The following is a 24,649-nucleotide window of genomic DNA, read 5'->3' on the forward strand; positions in this document are numbered from 1 at the left end:
CCGCTCTTTTGAGTCTTAGATTTGGTTTTTAGATTACTCTTCCAAGTATGCCTAAATGAAGAATGATGCGCTGATAGGACAAGGTAACCGCATAAACTTGGCTGGCATAAGATTTTTCCTATCTCTAGTGAATACTTGCTTACATTGCTTAATGCGACCAACCACTTACCCTCCTGGGCAGTTAGTTGTTGCTGATTTTACTCATAGACAAGCGTTGCGTCTGCCTATAGACAGGCATTGCTACAGCTTCACACTAAACAAATAAGGTTTTCTCACACACTCGCACAACACACACCTTCCGATGGTTTACTACATGCTTCATATCTCTAATCCACATGACTAAGTATGCGATACTAAAACAATCTCACTAAGTGATACAATGAATGTTAAGGATGCTAAGTAAAGAAAGATGGAGATGGAATCGAACAAAACACAGAAATGCATTGACCACACAATGTATTAATTTCTTAATCCAAAATGTAATACAATACAATATAAGAAAAAAAGAGAAAATGAAAGGACCAGTTGGAAACAATGACTTGCTTCCAGCAAATGTGTATCAAGACTGCCGGTGGTGCCATGGATGGGCGGTGGAGCTGACTCTCTCGAGATCTAGCTCCAGTGAAGGCTCCGGTCGTCACTCGGAATGTATGAAGGAGATGAAGAACTCTCAAGCTTTCTTCTAACGCGTTTGTTTGGATCACAAGGATCCATCTGAAGGCCGAACCTTGGGTGAAAACCCTAGATTCGTTAAAATTCTACTCAGTGGCTTCTATTTATAGAGCTTGATCGCCGATAGCATTAATGGACCTGCTCTAATTTTGACATTAGCGGCGTGTTGGTCCTTTTTTGAATCTCTGCTGCTAACGGCGTGGTAGGTGAAATGTCAACATCATCTTTTGGTTTTCCCGAGATATGCGTCCTTCATTCCACCAACCTTGCATTCATCCCACTATTATGGTTATCGTGTAGCTGCAATCGTATAGTGACCGCATTCGCTTGATTACCGCAACTTCTACACGATGACCGCAATCACTTGACGATCGAAACTCCTATGCAATGGACGCATGTGGCTGATTACCGCAACATCCATGCGTTAATTGTATGCATTCGCGTTTGAGATGGAGAGTTTCTCTGCTTGCGGTCGTCTATGCAATAGCCCGGCTTTCGCATTTGCGTCCATTTCCTGCTTTAGCTACAAAAATAGACAATTGAACGCATAATAATGCATAATAGTGGGTTAGCCGAGATTCTTAATGCTGAATGCCGCAAACTCATTTTCTCATGAATTCCTAACATAATTGCCGCATATTCTGCTTAACAGCCCTCATAATTCTAAATAAAAGGCCTAAGATGACATGCATTTCTACATGTCATCAAAGATCTACTTCAAACTCGAAATACAACTGCAATTATCCATTCTTCTGGATGTGAACCACCACTAAAGCTTCTCTACTATCCTTGAGGAGCTTTATATTGAGTTGTGGGACTCAAAACGAAATTTAGGGAAAAAGTGGAGAAGTTCACTGGTTCATCACAGTTGAAGACCTTTTTCAACCTTCAGACATCTTTAGCAATATACTATAAATTGCATGACCATTTCCACTCAAATCTGAATGATTTATACTCAGACTTCATGCAAGAACTCATTGCCTGAAGTAATTCCAGCTCCTACTTTAATTTGAGCTGTAATTTGGGAGTGGCATCATGAGTAAGGTAGTTGCTTGTTAGTGGGAAAATCCCATATTTGGGATTTTGCAAAAATTGTATTAAATTTCAAATTTTAATCAAATAAAAATTGAATTTAAATCAATTTTTAATTTTAAAATAACAAATCAATTTAATTTGATTTTTTCAAAATTCCATTTTAATTTAATTTACCAAAAATTAAATTAAACAAAAATTGATTTTAATTAATTCTATTAATTGCACCACCATGAATCCGGATTCATGAAATTAATATTTAAATCATATTTAAAAATTAATCGATTCTCCTATTTCGTTTAATTCCATAGTTAAACGTATAATTATATCACATATAATTACTAATTCCCTTAATTCGAATTTGAACGATTTAAATTAATTTATCACTCTATTTTAAGGCTTATTCTGTTTGTGAGCTAGTAGGGGGATCTTATATAGAGTACTGAAAAAAAGGACTCCCTCAGCCTGACAACCCCAAGTATGGAAATGTGCTAAACTAATGGACCTACAGATCATGGGCTTCAACGATCCAAGATTGATTAGCTAAACTCTTTACACCAAATTAACCCCATTCGTTAACTACTGGGTCACTCCACTAAAGCCCAGTAATTGCACTCCCCTCACTGTAGATATATTGTATCCACTCAATATAACCATGATTAGTAAGTTAACCTTTCACAGGTTGTTTGAAAATAATGGTTTGGTGAAATGGATGTTTTACTCTCGAGATTACTTCTTGTTCCTTAAGTTCCATTGATCCTCTAACGAATAATTGGTTTGTGATTCGATCATCAAATCGAATCCCTCTCGGGCCAATGAGAGGATGGGGCTCCTTGTTCAAGACCTGGAATCAACACTTAAGGGAATAACCTCTATACTATATCTAAAAGTGGGTAGGAGTGAATTCCTTCTTGCACCCTATGTCCCCAACTATCTACCCGGTCTTATCCCTGAAATGGGATGCTTATTGAGCTGGCACTATTGAACCAACCCTCACCTACGCAAATATAAGGATAATCCCAAAGAAACAGGAGTTCATAGTTAGCTCAACATTAAAGTTAAATTACCTAGGTCATCGTTATGAAATAGTTAGTCTTAAATAGTAAACAACGTTATGAAGTAAGAGTGACTTTATTTCTTGGTCCAATCTTATGCAAACTTATTGAATAGAACGCCCCCACTCCTCATGTCACCACATGAATGAATCAGGATCACTTCGTTTGTAGCACTTTACAACTTCTTGTAACAACTACAGAGTGGGCCGCATCCGATAGTGTTACCAGAATAAGGTATCTAACCTTATTCATGTACTATAGATTATTTTGACTGTTAACTCGAAACTGATCCACTTTTATGTTTCCACATAAAGTTCAAGTACTCATAAATAGTCATGGATCTTTTAGTTTATTGGATTTATTTTTGAAACGAAATAAGCAATTCATATATTGAATAACAACTTTATTGAATCCACACTTCAATAAAAACTTTATTGATTTACATAGTAAGTTTATTATTTTACAAAACCACGAGTTTTAGGATATAAAACCCAACAAACTCCCACATGGACTAAAACTCCAATGGTAATATAATATGAATACATAATAGTGAGTTTTTGAGTTTACAGAGAAATACAATAAACTAGGGCATCACATACCCATAGTTTGCCTTTAGGTATCACATACCCATCCTTAAACTATAATTAAACATGTAATTATATCACATAATTACTAATTCCCTTAATTCGAATTTGAACAATTCAAATTAACTTATCACGCTATTTTAAGGCTTATTCCGTTTGTGAGATAGGAGGGGGAACTAATGGACCTACAGATCATGGGCTCCAACGATCTGAGATTAATTGACTAAACTCTTCACACAGAATTGACCTCACCTACAGATCATGGGCTCCAACGATCTGAGATTAATTGACTAAACTCTTCACACAGAATTGACCTCCATTCGTTAACTACCGGGTCACTCCACTAAAGTCCAGTAGTTGCACTCCTCTCATTGTAGATATATTATGTCCACTAAATATAATCATGATTAGTAAGTTAATCCTTCACAGGTTGTTCGTAATAACGACTTAGTCAAATGGCTGTTTTACTCCCAAGATTACTTCTTGTTCCTTAAGTTTTACTGATCTTCTAATGAATTGGTAAAAAACGTGAAGGAAGAAGATTTTTTTTTCCTTTTATTTCTTTTTGCCATAAAAAACATAACCACCCACTAAAGTGGGTGGAGAGAAAAGATGGGGAAGGGAGTTGTAACTCCCTTCCTTATTATTCAAATATTAATAAAATAATATAAATAAATATGATAACTAACTTATCATATTATATTTATATTAAAATATATGTTATATCAAATATAACATGTAACCTACAGTTTTAGTATTTTATCACATACAATATAAACTATAGTTTCTTTTCTCTTTAAAATGGTATTTAATATAAATCTCATTTATATTAAATTTAACAACTATGAATCACATTCACAGAAAATATATTTGAATTTTATTCAAATATTTATTTCCTCCCATTAAACTATAATGTATCAAATATATTATGACAATTATATCATATATAATTAAACAATTTAATTATATCATATAATTAAATCCCTCTATTAATTTGAACAATTCAAATTAATCCAAAAACTGATTTTCAACTAAATTCTTTTGAGCTACCAAGGGGACCTTATGGACTTGTAGCTTGAAGATCCAACGCTACATGAATAATTAATTAAACTCTTTAATTACATTATTCACCATCCATTAACTGTCAGGTACTCCACTAAAGACCGACAAATGCACTCTTCGCACTACATATCTATTTTTTGTGTCCATTGGATATAACCAATCAATAGTACGATGACCCTTCACAAATTTCTCGTAAGTACAGTTGGGTCAAATTACCATTTTCCCTGTAGTTACATCTAACTCTTTAAGTATCACTGGTCTCTTTAATGAACAATAGATCATAGTCCTACTATGACTAAACCCCTCTTGGGCCAGGAAAGGGTGTGGCACCATATTGTTCAAAACCCGAAATCAATCCTTAAGGAAGCAAGTTATCTACTTACTCCTGCTTCGGGAAAGGAGTGAATTCCATCTTGTGTAGTTGTGTTCCCAGCTCCCCAATCAGACGAATCCCTAAAATGGTAGGCTTATTGAGTTGGCGATCTGGCCACTCTCACCCATACAAATCAAAGAACCAGCCTCATAGGCAGGAGTTCACAATTCACTCAGAATTCAAGTCATGCTACCTATGGTCATCCTGGTGAAATGTAAGTCTCTATTATGGATGGGGTTATACAATGAGACTAAACATTTCGTGGTCCGGTCTTATATAAACTCCTTTATATAGAATATCCCCACTCACATGTCTAATACATGAATGATCAGGATCGGATAACTTGTAGAACTTTACAATAATTGTAACACCTACAAAGTGGGCCATACTTGTAGTGTCACTGGATAAGGTATCCAACCTTATCCATCTTCTACAAACCATTTAGGTTATCACTTAAACATGATCCACACAGTTTATCTCCACATACATGTTTAAGTTACAAAGATAACTTTGGATGTTAGTTTATTGGTTTTTGGTTCATGCAACTAAAATATCACATATTTTATAGAAAAAGTGAAGAAAATATCATATATTTTATTAATCACATAATGAGTTTGTTCATACAATATTTACAAACTATAGGACCCTACGAGATTTAGAGCATCAACCCTAACAATAATATATATTTATGTATATATGTATAATAAATTAGTTGGAGGATTTCTCTAGTTCTTCACAGAGTTTACAGATCTCTCTCTGTGTGGGTGTGAAAGGTTCTGCTCTCAGAGAAAACCTTCCAAGATTTTCTTCGTATTTCTTTCATCTATCAAATTCTCTTTTCCCTCACAAAATTCCAAGAGCTCACAAACTCCTTGGTTTCTCATCCCAAAGAATACAGGGAAAGCCTTTGTGGTCATGGCCATTTAGGGTTTTGAGTTTGTTGCAATTTCGAAGAAAAGGAATTACGTGAAGAAGGTTGATCTTCAAGGGTTAGTATCTTATTTTCTCTTTTCTCAATTGATATTAGCATGATGTATTTTTTGTTTTAATGCATTGTTTAATTATGTAAAATTGAATATTTTGTAGAAATTGAGATTTGGGACCGATCCCAGTTTTCGCTCAAGGACTTTCACCGGTCCTTCATTCCATTCCATCAAGCTTCAGTGGCTTTGATACTTCAAACTCTTCTACAACGCCAACTGTTAATGTTATCGCAACGACCTATCCTATTTCCTCTTCAATTTCTTCAGGAACTATTTCCTGAACCCCTCTAAGAGCTAAATCTTGCACATTAGAAAATATAATATCAATAGTTTCAATAAGTGAATATTCATCCATATCTCAACGAAATCTTAATGCGTTTAACACATTAAAAGTGATTTTTTGTTTATCATTGACTCACATAGTCCATTCTCCTTTCTGCACGTCAAACAAAGTTCTTCCTGTTTCTAAGAATGGTCATCCAAAAACTATCGACACTTTTCTATTAGCTTGACAATCCAAAATTATGAAATCTGTAGGGAACATGAACTTATCTACTTTCACCAATTCATCTTCAATCTACCCTATTGGCTTGGTAATTTATCTCTCATCTAGCTACAAGATCACAGTGGTCAATTTTACTTCCCTAATTCTTAACTAGGCAAAGACTGAATAAGACATTAAGTTGATGCTTTCTCCCATGTTATACAGTGTTCTGCCTAAGCTTTGTCTTCCAATAGAACACAGAATGGTGAAGCTTCTTGGGTCCTTCAGCTTTGGCGAGATTTTGGTACTACCAAGGTGAAGGAAATCAGACATGAGGATTTTCATGAGCAGCAGAAGGATCGTTCTAAATTTCAATCATATATGAACATTAACAATTACAACCAAGAAACGGAAACAACAGGCTATGCATAAATCGAAATTACAACATGCTTTTTACTAAGATCAAGGGAAAGAATTCACATACCTTTGAAGACTCATCTTCAATCTCTCTTGATCATGACCCCTCGTTCATAGCAAGGCGATAACACGAACGATTGTACACTACGACCGCTACACTATACGATCCATAGCAATCTCGAACACAATGATCACCCAGATCACAAACATAACGAATGACCTCCACAGAACCTCGACTATGTCGAGTTGTGTATGACACCACCAAATGGCTACCTTGGTATTTTTGGTGTGAGAATCCAAAAGTGTGGGCTTTGTGTGGACTTGGTTAGAGGAAGAGACAGGAGGAACAATCGTATAAACGATTGAGCAAGTGGGAGATGACAATGTCTATCGTATAGACGATGCCCAATCGTTTAAAAAAAGCTATGCGATCGTTTAGTAAGAGTTATGCGATCGTTTAGCTAATCGGCCAGCTGAGTGTCTATCATATAGAAACACTCCATGATCGTCTAGTCTCTTCAAGCTATCGTTTAGTAAATCTAATTTACTTGATAGCCACCGTGAGTAATTTCCCAGAATGGAAACTCTTTCAACTACTAAATTTAGGAAAACATTTTTCCTTTTATCTCACAGTTACCATGAAACCACTAATAACATCTCGCTCAATTGGTTATTAGAGAAAAAGAGATAATTATTCAATAATTAATATTATTATAAATACATATGATAACCAACTAACCATACTATATTTATAACCTATAGTTTTAATGTTTCATCTCATAAAATATATAAATCATAGCTCTTTTTCTATTTTATGGTATCTAATGTAAATCTCAAATCCTCCACTAGATGTATCTCATGCATCACACCGATCATATCATATATAATCAAATTACCTCTTGTCAATTTGAACATTTCAAATCAACACCAAGAACTGATTCTCAACTTGAATCCATTGAGCTATCAAGGGGACCTTATGAACCTGTTACTCGAAGCTCCAATGGTACATGAATAATTGACTAAACTCTTTAGTCACGGGATCCAGGATCCACCATCTGTTAACTGCCAGGCACTCCACTAAAGACTGACTGCTGAACTTTCCTTACTACAAATATATTATGTGTCCATCTTAACCAATCAACAGTGTGATAATCCTTCACAGATCGCTTGTAAGTACAGCTCGGCCAGTAACCGTTATGCCTCTATAGTTACATCTAACTCCTTAAGTACCATGATCTATCTAATGAACATAAGTCATAGTCCTACTATGACCGAGTCCTCTCTTCCAAAGAGAAGCTGTGGCCACTATGTTCAAGCCCAGAATCAGCCTTTAAGAGAGCAATCTATCTACTTACCCCTACTTTAGGGAAGGAGTGAATTCCATCTTGTGTAACTGAGTTCCCAGCTCCTAAATCAGACAAGTCCCCAAAAAGGTAGGCATGTTGAGTTGGCAATCTGGCCACTCTCACCCATACTAATCAAAAGACCGCCCTGAAAGGCAGGAGTTTCGAAAACACTCAAGATTGAGGTCATGTCATCTATGGTCGTCTAGGTGAGATGTAAGTCTCCAGTATCAACGACGTTATATACAAAGACGAATCATCTCATGGTCTGGTCTTATACAAACTCTTTGTATAGAACATCCCCGCTCGCATGTCTCCACCTGAATGGCCATGATCTATCATCTATAGTAGTTCACAACACTTGCAAACCTCTACAAAGCGGGTCGTATCCATAGTGTCACCAGGTTCAGGTATCCCACCTTAATCCTTATACTACAGATCTATTTAGGTTATTACTTAAGACATGATCCACTTGTATATCTCATATACATGCTTAAGTTTACATACAATAACCATGAAGCTTTGTTTATTGGATATGAGTAAATGCCAGAATGAAATTACTCTTATTTTATTCATAAACAATGTGTATAAATTACAAACAACGAGATTCCAGGAGAATTAAGACACCAATTCCGACACAAGGTACTGCAACACTCGATTAGTGCAACTTTTTCATATTCTGGAAATGTTCACTTCTTGGATAAGATGTCCTTTATAAGTTTCATGTGGTTAGATATTTCCTCTAATACTTTAACTAGTGGAATATCGACATGTAACTGCATTAGGATGTCCAAGAACTTTTTAAACTGTGTATATAGATTCGCCTTTTGAAGTCTCTGAGTGAAGGGTATAGGTGGCTTAGAAACTGACACTTTACTATTTTCTTTTGAAACTACTGATGTCTCATCCTCGTTCCTTCTTTTTATTTTTTTTCATTCACCTTCTTTTTTTCTCCAAATATTGGGGTCATTTCTTTCTTAGACTTGATACTTGTTGATCCTTCAATTGGCATCTTTGGTCTCGTTCACCAGGCATATTTGGTTTTTCATATTCAATTTTGCTTCTGAATGTGATAGCCTTACAATGCTCTTACCCATTCAACTTTGAAGCTTTTGTGCTACTGGGCAAAGTCCTTGGAGGTCTACTCCGGATCTCCTTGGCCAATTGCCCTACTTGCATTTCTAAATTACGTAGAGTTGTGCCATTCTAGCTATGTACTTCTTTAATAGTTCTACCATTGTAAGGCTCTTTTCAAGGGGAGGTATTGGAGGCTGTGCTCATAGCTGTTGTCGCGGTGCTTGAGGGGATTCTGGTGGAGCTGTTCTTATGTTTTGCCGAGATATACTTGCACTACTACTAGGCTTTGCCTAAGTGAAGTTCGAGTGTGATCTCTATCCTGGGATGTAAGTATTAGAATAAGGATCCCAATGCTCTTGTGCCTTTTGATAACCTACATAAGAAACCGATTGAGGGTTTTAACTAGATAAATGAGTAGCAGCACAGAATTGACAAAATTGAGTTTGAGGTTTAGCTTGGACAAGTGCCACTTTTGGTGATCCCATCATAAAGTTTTGGATCATATTTTTGATGATTGTCAATTGTTGGCTCATGAACGCAAGTTATCTATTTCTCGTATTTTAGCTACTATTTTTGTGGCTGCAATGTGTTCTGCATCTCCCCAATTCTTGTTATTGTTCGCAATCATATCCATAATTTCTTGAGCTTTATTCACAGACTTCCTAAGCAAAGACCCTTCTAATGATACATTTACCATTGGTTTTTAGATTTGGTTTGACCCATTATATAATTGCTCCATCATGATGGATGCTAGAAATCCATGATATAGGCATTTTCTCACTAATTTCTGGAATCTAATCCATGCTCCATCAAGATTCAGATTGAGATTACCTGAAGGCTATGATGTCTCTTTTATATTTGGCATTTTTGTCAGACGGGAAGTACTTTCCTAGAAATTTATCCACAAGGTCATCCCATGTGGTAATGAAGTTGGGAGGTAACGAGTCAAGCCATGCTTTAGCATCTCTATACACAGAATAGGAAAATAGCTTAAGACTTAACGCATTTTTCAAAAACACCATTAACTTTAAAAGAATGAAAAATTCTCATAAAAATTTTGAGATGTTTATAGGGGTCTTCATTAGGTAGCACAACAAATTGATCAAATGAGTTCAACATTTGTAACATAAGAAGTTTCATTTCAAATATAGATGCATCAATTGGTGGATCTAGAATGGCTGTATCTAAGGTTTGAAATGCAAGACCTGCATAGTTTCTGATGGCTCTATCTCTATCTTCTGCTATGAAGATAGGATTTTTGGGGTTAGGTTGTTTTGGTGAACATTGGTCGCCATTGTGTTGTATCCCATTCAAGGGAGGAATAGGAGGATCGTCTCCAAGAGGGATATCCATTTGAATTTATCATATGAATGCGACTTTAGCAAGACTCTCTTGTGCGCATAACTTCTTTTATTCCTAACACTTTCACCTTTGTTCTTTTCTCTGATGGAAAAATGTCCTTTCTATTTTAGGTTCTGGTTGAAAAAGCCAAGGCCTTCTTCTCATGCACCCACTCTTCCTCTCAAATAGTCAGCAATAAAAAGGAGTTAGATTTTTTCTAAAACAGAATCAATGCGATCACATTGATCAATCACAATCAATAATAAACTAAAAATTCCTCTAGTCCCTAGCAACAGTGCCAAAAACTTGACGATCGGATGTATAAGCAACAAAATGCTATGGATAAGTGAGGTCTCAGTGCAAGCATACACTACAGATGAAGTATTAAAATCGGAGTATTCTAAGTGTTGAATCCCACAAGACTAGCTTGATATCTAAGTCGATTATTACTATAGACCAATGAAACTAAGGTAATCAAGGAAGAGATTGTATTGTGATGAATGAGAGAAAGCTTTAAAAATAATAAAATTGATAATCAAATAGGGGCAAGTAATGTTTCAACGTTTCGAGTGTTGTGCCTTAAGTGATACTGCCGCATCACACCTTAACAGAGAATTACACATGAATAGAAAAATGCACTTATTCGGTCTTGTGTCAAGCTCATTTAGGAGGCCCAAGCAACTAATGCCTAATATTTCCATGGTTAGTTGGATCTTAGACTAATTCAAGTTCAATTTCTTTATCCCATGGTGTCCCTTGTTTCTAAGGTGACGCGGGGTCCTATTCCTCAACTCAAAGTCCCATATCCTTTTGTGACATTTGCTTACACCCTATCCTTCTCGACATTAGAGCTCCGTTAGATCATTAAATTAAGTTGCTAGTTTAACTTACGATTTTATTTTTTAATTTAACAAAGAAAGTGTGTAAAAACAAAGTGGTGCGATATGCTACATTACGTAAGCCATAACAACCCTAGGGCATCCACATTGCCAAATCCCTAGGAAGATTTAGTCCATGATAATGATAAAATAACGAACTTTATTAATCATAAATCATTGGTACAATGTAGAGTTCGATTAGTGAAAAGAAACGAGAAATAAATGAATAGAAATGCTCGAAAAATACAACTCAATGGGTCTTGGAACATGTAATCAATTCCTTAGTCTTTTCTTAGGATAATTCTACTTTTTTAAGGAAGGATCGTTTCTCGACACACATTTTCACAGGATGGGATGACCTACAACCACTACGCCTCAGAGGAACTTTTGTTCTTGAGGTTACTGACTTAAGAAACTGAGAAAACGTCCTAGGGGCTGATTAAATGACAGAAACAGTGAGAAATAATTATGGACTCGACGGTGGAGAGTTGAGTCCTTGAAATGGAGAGCTTCCCCTTTTTATATAGGCTCCAAATTGGTTTAGGATGGTCGGAATTCATGTTATGAGGGTTTACTAGGCGAAATCCGGGCTATCCAACTACTTGAAGCGTAAAAATCGCGACCATAATTGACTGGTTGAAAATCTAAAAAATTAGAGCTCACTGATGCCGCTGTAGCAGATTTGCTGTTATGGTTGCATTAAACAGAAATTAGCAATCAGGCCAAAATTACCTGCAAAAATCTACAAAATCAACCCCAAATCATTAATTAACATCTTTTAAGCACATTAAGGCCATTGTAAGCTTATTTTAACTAATTAAGACTAAATTTAGAAAAAAACACATTCAACAACCAATTTTCTAAATAAAATTGTACAAATAAAGGTCCAAAAACATGCATTTCATGACATGTATCAGGTATTGAAACTCATTGTCGTAAATGAAGACCAACTTGGAGAACCATTTTTTGGGCTACTTTGTCCAAATATATGCTAATTCTTGTTTTCAATTATGTTCTTCAATTAATTTTTACATTTTTATTATTTTAAAGGTTCTAACTTAAAAAAAAATATCGATTTCATGGTAATAATAACATTGAAAGGTTATTTATTTATTTATTTTTAAACAAATCGAAAGGATTTGTGATCTAAATTCCATAATCTATAATTAAATTTGGGTTCATTATAATATACTTTAATTCATAACTCATAGTCAAAGTGTACTTGGTTCAGTATTACTGGCATGACCTCTGTCCAACGAGGGATGATGTTCAATCCTCCACCTTGCAATTGTTGTTGTATTAAAAAAATTGAATCTTAAATTAAATTTTTAGATAATGCCATAATGTATAGAATTTGGAAGTCTTGTTTTAAAATTATGGGAGTGTTTGGCTCGCGACCATGAATTGAGTTAAGTTGGTATAATATACCAACTCATTGCTTGGCCCACCAACTTTAAATGTTGGTGGAGTTGAGTTGGTATATTTTACCAACTCACCCCAACTCTCCATTCTTTCTGTATTTTCAATGGCTCTACCCATTGGCAACTATCACACTATGAGAACTAACTCCAAACTCCAACAACCACCTCTGATGACAACTCTGGACTCCGACAATTACCTCTGATGACAACTCGGATGACTAACTTCCGGCTCTGATAACCATCTTTGATGACAATTCCAATAACGAAATCTGGACTCCGACAACCACCTCCGATGACAGCTCCGACGACCAACTTCGAGCTCCGATAAACTTCATGTGACCAACTTCGACAACCAATTTTGGCCCCTAACAACCAACTCCAGTGACCCAACTCCGATGAACACCTTCACGCTACCAACTCTGACGACCAATTGACTCTAACAACAAACTCCGACAACAAACTCTGATGACCAACTCTGACATCCACCTTTGTAGCTCCAAAAACCACCCCCGGCTACGAACTCCGATGAAAATTACCTTCGATGATCACCTTTGAGCGAACAACTCCGACGACCAACACAAGGCTTTGAAAACCACCTTCGACGAAAAACTTCGACAACCAACTCTAATACGACCTTCATGCTACTAACTTTGATTTCCGACAGTCACGTCCGGCTACAATATCCAGAAAATATCATATTCGATGATAAACTTTGATGATCACTTTCGCTCGACCAATTCCGAGATTTGAAAACCACCTCCAATGCAAAACTTTGACAACCAACTCCAATACACCTTCATGTGACTAACTTCAGGCTCCGACAACCACCTCTGGCTACAAACTTCAGTAAAAATCATCTTTGATAATAAACTTCGACAACCACTTTCAACTACTATAAGACTGATGACTATTAAAGTATGTTCTAGAGTTGTTGATTATATAAAAAATATTATACATAATTAATTCACATATCAAATGATTGTTAAGAATATTTAGACGAAAAGTATGTATGTAGTTGAAAAGTATGTTACATGTAACACCTTGAAATTTTGTTCTTAATGTATTAAGTTCTTTTCTAATATTTGAGGGCATTTTTGGAATTTGAAATTTGAAAATTTAAATTTGATTATGAGATTTAATTGCTAAGAAATGGGTGTTTCAATTTTCAATTTAATTGTTTGATTAGAGGGAAATTGTGGAAATTAGCCCTCTAACGGAAAATTAGACTTTTATGTTGCATGAATGTAATTTGGGGCTATTGTCAAGAATTAATTGAATTGGACAGGGAATAGTTGAATTTTGTTGAAATTGAAAATGTTAGGGGAAAAAGAATTTAGTAATAAAAAATAAAATAAAATAAAATAGAATAGAATAAAATAAAATAAATATTTTATTTTATTTTATCTTATTTTATTTTATTTAGTTATTATTATATTTTATATTTCCCTTTTTCCCTCCCCTCCCTCACATGGTCAACCTCTCCCTCCTCCCGTCTTCATCATCTTCTTCGTGCCCTAGCCTCGTCCGACCATCTCTTCTCTAACTGGCCACCATACGCGTCTGATCAAGCTGCCACTAGTTTGTCACGCCGTTGCCTCCTCCTAGCCGTTCAACCCCTTTTGCACCGCCGCTCGTTAGCCCTCTCCCCGTTCGCTTGCTTCGGTCAGCAACCGTCCATCGTGTGAACCCACGGGAAGCCAGCCGCTTGTCTCATGCCAGATTGCCGCGAGCGGGGTCATCCAGCCGTGCGCTATCGCTTGGGTCTCAGACTCTGTGAAGCCGTTCGATGCCCCAGCCAACCATCCACATTCGGCTGAGGCTGCTCCACTAGCGTCGTTCGAGCCTTCCTACCTTAAGGTTTCCTGGTGTTTTTGTTGTGGGTGATTCAAGTTTGATCTCGTCGTTTTCGATAAGTTGTTGAGAAGCTTTTGGGTTAGGATTGGTTGTTTTGGAAATTGTGCTTAGAGATTAAAATCTCATATTTTCTTGTTTGTTACTTTGATTTGATTCAAGGTTTCGTTGGACAAAGAAGAGGCTAAGCTTGCTAGTTTCTAGAGTTTACGATTCGAGGTAAGTAATCTACTACTGGAACTGCCTCCTGCCAGGCAATATTAAGCATGTTGTATTGAGGTTGTTTATTAGATTGATTGCTACGTATGATTTCCCTGTGTGAGTTGTATGAACTAGATATGCATGAAAGAGAATTGAATGATAACATGATTTAAGTACTGTTATTCTTGGAGATTCTGTTAAATCTGAGGGTGATGAGATGTATAAGTATGTTATGGAACTATGATGATGAGATGTATATGTATGTTATAGGACTATGATGATGAGATGTATATACATGTTATGAAACTATTATGATGATATGTATATGTATGTTATAGAACTATGTTATGATACTTGTGATGTTGAGATCGTAATAGTGTCCTCATTGTTAGTTAGATGCTCACTAGAGGTTGTGTGTACTTCGGAATTCACTAGAGGTGGTGCTTTCCTTTGGGATTCACTAGAGTTTGTGTTTCCTTCAGGATTCATTAGAGGTGGTGCTTTCTTTGGGATTCACTAGAGGTTGTGTGTCCTTCGGGATTCACTAGAGGTGGAGGTTTCCTTTAGAATCCACCAGAGGTTGTGTTTCTTTCGGGATTCACTAGAGGTGGTGCTTTTCTTCAGGATTCACTAGAGGTTGTGCTTTCTTCGGGATTCACTAGAGGTGGTGTCTCCTTCGGGGTCCACCAAAGGTTGTGGGTACTACGGAACTTATAGAGGTAGTGAGTATACTTAACTACAGTAGGATGAAATCCAGTTATTCATGTATGTATGTGTCCCATGAGGACTAGGAGAGTGCTTAAGTTCCACCAGTGGTAGGCATCTAGAGGACATAAATGCAGCCTGACCTCAGTAGTGGCATTACTTACTGAGTATTTTATACTCATCCTTTCTCATGTTGATGTTTCAGGTAAGAGTAAGGACACGCTGGCGAATGACAAGAGGAATCCATGATCGAGCCACTGGGGACCAGTTTTATGCTTCTGCTCATGATTTCTAGATTTCTTTTCATGTTTTTCAACTTTCGATTTTGATGTTTGAAACTTATTGTTAAGATTTGTTTTTCAGACCTATTTATTATCATTTATTATTTATGGGTACCCTATAAGTTGATTTTAATATTTAAATTTAATGAAGGTCTTTTAAATTTACCTTATTTATTTAGCATTTATTTCACTATAAAAGAATGTCGTTTTAAGTTCCATGCATGCATGTGTTTAGTAATGGCCTAGCTTGAGTCCGAGTGGATGGGGTTGTTACATAACATATAACAAAATAAACAATAAAGTGAATTTTTTTTCCTAGAACATTTTCCAGAAAGAATTAGTAAAAAATAAAGATTTGTTCTCTGATGATTCTCCAAATTTAGAGGAAATGAAAGTAAAACTATTGAAGAAATGTGGTGACATTCCATTGGCTGTTACAATGATGGGGGACATTTAATTAAAAAATACATGACATAGTAAAAATATAAAGCAATAATAGGAAGAAAAAGAAAAAGAAGAAGATAATAATGAAATTCATGGAGAAAAATTGACTAGAAAGTTTTGATTTCACTCTAGTTTCTCTTTTTATTTAACCATATTTTTACAAGAAATGTAATGGGATAATGGTTGTTCATTGCCCAAAAAAAAAGAAAGAAAGAAAGAAAGAGAAGTTCTAAAAATTAAAAGAAAAAAATTGCAATCCATATTTTATTCATACAAAGATGACTAGAATTATTGAATAAAAAAGTTTTAAAACAAAAATAGTAATCATAAAAGTATATTATTTAAAGTTAAAAAAACTGCATCAGATTCCCAGACATATAAACTCAACTTTGCACCCAAAACACAAATATATATGAACTCGGGCTAAATAACTCGACACCCCAAATACAGACATATAAACTCCACAGATATATGAACTTCACAGACATATGAATTTCAGACATCCTATCTCAACTGAGCGCCCCAAACAACCCCTATATAATTCTTTACGTTCACTACTACAGAAATTGGATTACTTGATGTTTTTCCAGTGTCAAGTAAAGGGTATACTTGATACTTATAAAAGCGTCAACTATTCAAGTGTCAAGTATAGTGTGATAACTTGACTCCAAAAAAACGTCAAGTAATATGTTTCTTGATATAATTTTCGTGTCAAGTAAGATAATACACTTGACATTGATGGTATGTCAAGTTTATTCGAGTGTCAAGTATAGTGTGATACTCTGATGTTTTTTATGTGTCAAGTATATGTCTTTTTGTTTTCAAATTAAATGCCCCAATTGATATTCTCATTTTCTACCTTGTATTCCAACAATACAATTACATCAAATAAATAAACATTATACATTTAAGATCTATCAACTCAATATATTCACTAAAAATCCATATGTTCAACTATGAACACTCCTCACAAATCACAACAATATTTATCTTTCACATGTACATGCACAAAATAAAATCTCAACTATTGCTTTTGTATACAAACTCAACTTTCAACAAACACAAAATTGACAAATTGTTTAATAAATAACCTCTCAACAAAGTACATTATTTAATCTATACACTGAGCTTTGAAGTCTAAAGATCGAGAACTAAGGGTCAGGCAAGCCATGTTTAAGCAAGTCAACCTGCAAAATAGAGTAAAGGGCGATAACATCAAATTTCAAAATATATAAATAAGTGTTAAAATACAACAATGTAATCCAACCTACGAAAAATTCAATTATAATGGTTATAAAATGCAAATTCTAGCAACTATGTAATAATTCCAAAAGAGTTTCAAGGCCTTAATACCTATCAAAACGTCCAAACATCGTTAACTTTGTTGGATAGTGGTTCCAATCCCTTGAAATCTTTGAATTGAACATCAAAAAGTGAAAATAACTCAATTATTAGACCAATACTTCAATGGGCAACAAAGAACTATTAATACTAACCTCCAAACTTACCAAAACCTTGTCAAGATCGGTCTCAAACCTATTGGACAGCAACTCAACTCCTTCCAACACTTGAATCTAACACCAAAAAAGTGAAAGGTATTACTAAGTTAATGTCAAAACTTATTGAGTGTTCAAAAATTTTCAAGTAAAACTACCAACACCAACCAAAATATTGTGGGCAACAATGGAACAAACCCAATATTAAACAGAAAACAAGATATACCTCATATACTTACCGAAAATCTTACCGAAATCAATATCAACCTATTGGACATCACATTAATGTTCTCCGAATCTTGAATCTAAAGCAAAATCACGAAGAGCATCAATCAATTTGGATAAAAAATCTTATGGGAAAATCTTACCGAAATCAATATCAACCTGTTGGATAACACATTAATGTTCTCCGAATCTTGAATCTAAAGCCAAATCACAAAGAGCATCAATGAATTTGGATAAAAAAACTTATGGAAAAATCTTACCAAAATCAATATCAACCTGTTGGACAACACATTAATGTTCTCCGAATCTTGAATCTAAAGCCAAATCACAAAGAGCATCAATCAATTTGGGTAAAAAAAACTTATGGGAAAATCTTACCGAAATCAATATCAACCTGTTGGACAACACATTAATGTTTTCTGAATCTTGAATATAAAGCCAAATCACAAAGAGCATCAATCAAATTGGGTAAAAAAACTAATGGGAAAATCTTACCGAAATCAATATCAACCTATTGGACAGCATATTAATGTTCTCTGAATCTTGAATCTAAAGCCAAATCACAAAGAGCATCAATCAATTTGAGTAAAAAAACTTATGGGTATTCAAAAATTTCCAAGAAACCCATTAAAATAATCAAAACTCACCAAACTTATCAAAACCTTACCCAAAAATACAAGATTCCAGTGAGATGGAGTATAGATCTGACGAGATAGAGTGAAGCCCACACTTGAATAGATTTGTTACAAAGCTAGACCTCAACGAAGACGTGGACGACCTCGACGACAACAAGAGGATTTGGCTGGACCAACTTGACTGAAGCGATGGAAGCGGTTGGGGGCGTTCAACTACAGATCTGGTGGAGCTGAAGCGATGGAAGTGACGGAAGCGTTCGGTTACAGATCTGAGTGCAACTGAAGCGACGGAAGTGGTTGGGGGGTTCGGCTACAAATCTGGACAGGGTTGAAGACTTGCGAATGACGTGCACAGCTGGCGCGGCTGGCGCGGCTAAGCAGACGACGAGGAAGAGGGTTGGTGCGGCTGAGCAGACGATAGAATGAAAAACTTAATAACAGCGGCGCGAACGGAGGCGATGGGAGAATGAAGGCTGACGACGGCTAGGGCGCACGGAAGAAGAACAAAAATTGGGGGGAAGGGGAAGGTCGTGAGTGAGATGGTGAAGGAGGAGAGAAATAGTTTTTAATTTGAGAGAGGGAAATGAAAATGGGAGAGGGAAATATTATTTTATTTGATAATTTTGGTAAGAGAGAAACCAAATTTGAAAGGGAAATGAAAATTAAGGTCTACACGATCGTTGAGTAAAAAATAAAGTCTCTACACGATCGCTTAGCTCTGCTACATGATCGCTGAGTAACACTAGGTGATCGCCTATCAAATTCTACAATATCACTAAGCTCGGCTACACGATCGCATAGCTCTGCTACAGGATCACTGAGTAACAAAATGCTATACAATCGCCTACTAAATGCTACACGATCGCTTAGCTCTGCTACACGATCGCTAAGTAATAAACTGCTATATGATCGCCTACCAAATGCTACACAATCGCTGAGCTCGGCTACACGATCACTTAGCTCTGCTACACGATCACTGAGTAACAAAATGCTATACGATCGCCTACCAAATTGGAGGCCTATCAAATATCCGAAATATTTCGTCAATCTCCGCTTTTTTAACCCTTTTACTTGACACGAGAAAAATTTCAAGAGCTTTTTATACTTGACACGTGAAACGTGTCAAGTAAGACCTTATATTACTTGACAAGAAAATCGTGTCAAGTAAAGGTTCGCATGAAAATATCCGAAATATTTCGTCAATCTCCACTTTTTTAACCCTTTTACTTGACATTTTTTTGTCCAAAATCATATTACTTGACGTTTTTTTCCACAAAAATGTCAAGTAATTAAAAATTACAAGTGTCAAGTAATATAGATTTTGTAGTAGTGGTTGTTTGAATACGTTTATTAATATTTTCAAATTCCATACAATAACCATTGTAAATATAACTTTACCTTCCCTATAAGTAGTTTTATTGATCATTCATATTCAATTTGGAATAGCCTTTCCCAAATAAAAGTGACATTCATAAATTTTAGTTTAAAAAGTAGACATTCAACACCTGCACGTTACTGTCTTTTATTCTTTATAAATGGAGTTTGTCAAACATAGTTGTGATATATATTTTGGCACTGTCATTACATCCTTTCGCACTCGAATCATAATTCAGAACCAACCATTTCCATTTCGATCCATGTTGAGCTTATCTTTAATTCTTTTACGACTCTTACTTTTTTCACCAAATAAAAAACGAATCAGTATTTTTTTCTGAAAAATTTTAATTTACACATTTAAACTTTTTAAATGGTATCAATTTAAGCTCTTAACTAATACTTATATCAATTTAAACTCGAAACTTTCAAAACCAACCATTTATACTTCAAACATTTTATCATTTTTTTCTATATTATTAATTTTAATTCAATCGGCATAAATTTATACGATCAATCTCGAAATTAGAAGTTTGATCTCCCTGATTGTTTTATATTTTTTTTATAATATAACATGTGGAAAAGTTCCCACATATTCGGCCAAAAAAAGAGAGAGAAAGAATCTAAAGTTAAAAGGAAAAAGATGGATGACTGGAAAAAAAGGAGTGTTTGATCAATATTCTCCTCCTCCCCTTTTTAATTTCTTGACCATTTGTTTGTTATTGTTCATCAAGACTCTCCATTTTTTTAAATTCTTGATTTGGCTGATTGTCTTGAAGCCTCTTTCTTTTGAATTGCTTCAATGGCTTCATTTCTTATAGGTAATTGATCTTCACCTTCCATTGGTAATTCAACAATTTCTCCAATAACTTCTTTCTCTTTGCTTTCCTCATACTTTCCCCACAAAACAGAGTACAACCCTATTACAATCACCACTGATCCAATTATCCTGTGAAAAATCAAACATAAATATAAGATTATTGTTGTGTTCCAAAAGTACTCCTAGAATAAGTGTTTTTGTTTTAACAATTACTTCACTCAAACAACTCCCCATAATAAATCATTTCGATGTTTGATTCTAAGCCCGTATGCTTCGTTGTTACTTATTGGAACTAAAAAAATCATGAAAATGACAACATCTATCTTTGTGTATTTCACCAAATTATTCAATAATAATTTGTCATGGAAAGAATTATTCTTACTTTTTTTCTGAAATATTTATAATACTTTTTGTGCGTGTGATGAGAGTGGAAAATATAAACATAGCTACGTCCTGATACACTCAAGTGTCTCTTAAAACTAAAGCCATTATGGTTATAATTTTTTTAGCAATATCCACTTCAATCACACGTACCAAAAAAAAAACTCTAGAAATATTTTAAAAAGAAGAAAAGACGGTGTTGGAATGCCTTGAATTTGTTCGTTGGCGCTTCGAACAACTAAGTACGGGGCCTCACTAACTCTAGAGGCACCATTTGTGTATTCAGAAAACATTTCCTCTAATAGTACTATTCTTCTTCTATCCCGTAGACTTAGCTAACACACCGTTAATGAATCACGTATATTTATATGTCGATTCTTTTATGTTCTTTTATATTCTTTAATTGCCGTTTTGTAACAGACAATTAAGCATATTATTCTTAAATATGAAAATTTAGAGTGAAAAGTAATTTTGTAGAAAAGAAAAAGCAAAAAAAGAAAAGGAAATAGATGAGTTACCCTCCAACATAAATCTTTTCAGCCAAGATGAAATGGCCCATGAAGGCAACAATAACTATTACCATAGGGCCAAAAGCTGTAACAAAAACTGGCCCTTTTGTCTTCATAACCAAACCTTGAACATAATATGCCACCCCCGAGGTCACAATCCCCTGCATTATTTGTTCAATATTATGAGTCATAAATTTTCATAAAAATGAGACAAAATTAATTACTGTAAATATTCCATTTAAAAACACTGAAATGTCTGAAATAATTATTGTCTTTCATACTGCATATGCGGCGGCTAGAAGGTTCATGTCCCAGCCGATGGTCCATGCGGAGGGGCGGCGTTCCATGGCGAGGGTGACAACAATGGCTTGAAGGGTTCCCAAAAAGCAAACCATGGTGGTGAGAGAAAGATGGGCTGTGTATTTTCTCAAGGTTATGACTTGGAGAATGAAAAAGGCCGCCCAAGCCACGGTGGAGATGATGAGCAAAATGGAGCCTCTGATGAACTCTCCGCCATTGTGGTGGTTGAGCAACGCCGTGGACGGTATGCTCGGTTGGTGGCCGTGCTTTGTCCCGAAGAAGTTGATGACACTTCCTTTGTAAAATGTCATCAACATAGCTCCCCCTAGCGTCACCAGTGTTCCAAACAACTTCGCCCGACTTCTGACTCTTTTCAACTCCAACTTCTCCATCCTGATAGAACGACAACGTATTGATTGTTGAAGGGAAAATAAGATCATAGATGTTTTTAATACAAAACAAATTAAAATAGAATGTTGCGATACAATGTTAAAGTAAACTTTGACCAATAAAAGGTATGTATATTACTGTAAATTTATTCATATTCTTCACAGTTTTTATAATTTTATTCGATATGAGAGGACAATGACCGAAATACTTGCAAAGGACAGCCATGGCGAATGTCATTGAAGGAAGCATGTTGCCTATGGCGCAGGAGATGGTTGGAGATGTCATTTGTAGCCCCATGTAGTATAAGTTTTGATCAAGCAGTGGCCTGTTGAGAGATCAATGCCATGGAAGATACAGAGAGAAGGTCACAAAAAGGATTTAGTTTTTAGATATTTGAAACATCTGTTTGATAAGTATTTCGTTATTTATTTATTTATTTTTTTAAAATTAAGTCTATATGTTTATTTACTTTTATCAATATTTTGAAAACTCAAACCAAAATTTGCAAACTTAAAAAAAAAGTAGTTTTTAAAAACCTATTTTTGTATTTAGAATTTAATTAAGAATTCAACTATTTTATCTAAGAAATATGAAAATCATGATAAAAAATTTAGAGGAAATAAACTTAATATTTAAGAACCAAAAACAAAAATCAAATGGTTACTAAACAAGATTTCGCAGTGTTTGAATAATAATAATAATAATAATAAGAGCAAATTTTGATACTAACCCAAGAAGAGCAAGAACGAGCATCTGAATGAAAATCTTAAATGTAATCTTGGGTCTTACTTTCCTGAAAGTATGAAAAGTAAAAACATGAGTTATTGAGAAATGTAACATAGCGACCCTGAGGCAATGCAAAAGTTAAAGCACAGCTACAACAGTTATTTTAATAACTATAACAATCTCAAACTAAGCTTTATTATACAAGTAATGGCAATATCTGTTTAGTGAGACTGAACAAAGCAAAAAGTTATTGTATTGTAGTAGAAATATATGATGAAAAATTGTTTGTCGTAAGAGCTTAAGATAGCAGAAGAATACGATAATACGACGTATTCTTATCTTGTTTGTTTAAGGATGGAATTAATTCAAAAGATAATATAAGTACATGTGTACCTCTCGAGTACCAGAGCAAAGGGCGCCATGACAGCAGTGGCAAAGGCGTGACGGTAGACGACGAGGACGTAGTGGCTCATACCACGGTCAAGGGAGATGGCAGAGATGATGTTCATTCCGGCGTAGCCGAATTGGAGGGAGATGACTGCTATGTAAGGCATTGCATTTTGAAAGAAATGGCCAAGGCCTTCTAAGAATGCCATGGCTTTGTTATGTGTTTAAAAGGAAGGGTGGTTTTTTTTGCAGATAGAGGAGTCTTATATGGAGAAGAAGAAAGCTAGTATGGCTAAAATTAAAGAAGAAGAAGAGGAATTAACAAAATTCCTTAGAAAAGCTTGTGAGTGTGTTACCCTAGTCAAAATGGCTTATGCAATACCAAATATTTATAGGCAATTCAGTGGAGTTTTATTATTATTAGTATTACATTAGTTTTTCTTCTGAAGAATAAATTCTATATTTTGTAGTGTAATTTTGAGTTCTGATATATATTTGGGGATTTTGTTGATACATATTATTTCAAAGAATAAAAGTTGGAAAAAAGAGAAAAAAAAAAAAAGGAACCTTAACTTCCATCCATATGTTGGTTACTTTCTTTTGATGTGACATTACTTTTAGTAAATAAAATCTAGTTAGTAATTTATTTATTAAAGGCAATATGCTTTTTTTTTTTTTGAATTAGTGACGTTTTATTTTATTTTTTTGAGTTAGTAACCTTTTCATTTTACACTTACATAATATAAATTATTACAAAATAGTATTTGATTTCAATAATTCAATAAGCATCAATGTGCAAGTTTTTGGTATGCATTTTCATGATAAACTTAATGTTAATATATTTGGCAAAGCACCCAAGCATTTCTAGTCATGCATTTACCTAAACAAAGAAAATGGAAGGAATAAGAACGAAACAAAAAAATACACCTAAGTAAAAAACTTAATAAGCAATGATATGCTAAATTTAAAAATATTTTTAGAAAGGAGTGACAAATGAGATATATTGACAAATACAAACATTTTCTTTTTGTTAAAAAACAATTGAAATATGAGTGGAGTTACGTAGAATGGGTGGACAAAAAGAAATATTCCATTAGTTGAAATAAATAATTAAATGAAAAAACTTCCTTTAAAAAAAAATTGTGTGTATTAAATATTATAGTTGTTCATATATTAAAAGTTTATTAAAATTGCCGATAAGA

The 24,649-nt window shown here is 34.9% G+C and overlaps 1 protein-coding gene across 2 annotated transcripts; it reads right to left on the bottom strand.

Annotated features, from left to right (window-relative positions):
• Positions 1-20,459: 20,459 nt before the first annotated feature.
• LOC120090229 (WAT1-related protein At5g07050-like) lies at positions 20,460-23,911 on the bottom strand. Of its 2 annotated transcripts, none has more exons than XM_039047787.2 (6): positions 23,454-23,911; positions 23,065-23,127; positions 22,473-22,659; positions 21,926-22,337; positions 21,654-21,805; positions 20,460-20,883 (listed from the first exon to the last, which is right to left on the bottom strand). In XM_039047787.2, exons 1-5 carry the CDS (start codon positions 23,654-23,656, stop codon positions 21,672-21,674), a joined length of 999 nt encoding a protein of 332 aa, XP_038903715.1. In that variant the 5' UTR covers positions 23,657-23,911; the 3' UTR covers positions 20,460-20,883; positions 21,654-21,671. The 2 variants fall into 2 exon arrangements, with proteins under 2 accessions (XP_038903715.1, XP_038903713.1); XM_039047785.2 differs by having other exon boundaries at positions 20,583-20,883; positions 22,543-22,659; positions 23,454-23,906.
• Between the last annotated feature and the right edge of the window lie 738 nt (positions 23,912-24,649).

This window comes from Benincasa hispida, chromosome 11, assembly GCF_027475165.1.
Source record: "Benincasa hispida cultivar pf3 chromosome 11, pf3_genome.v1.1, whole genome shotgun sequence".
Taxonomy (NCBI): Eukaryota; Viridiplantae; Streptophyta; class Magnoliopsida; order Cucurbitales; family Cucurbitaceae; genus Benincasa; species Benincasa hispida.

Excerpts from the sequence above, each read along its gene's own strand:
- LOC120090229 (XM_039047785.2), bottom strand. The coding sequence starts at position 23,656 with ATGGCATTCTTAGAAGGCCTTGGCCATTTCTTTCAAAATGCAATGCCT. Across the intron at positions 22,660-23,064 it reads CTCGTTCTTGCTCTTCTTGG|GCCACTGCTTGATCAAAACT; the intron begins GTTAGTATCAAA and ends ATCTCTCAACAG. Across the intron at positions 21,806-21,925 it reads TTCTAGCCGCCGCATATGCA|GGGATTGTGACCTCGGGGGT; the intron begins GTATGAAAGACA and ends CAAATAATGCAG.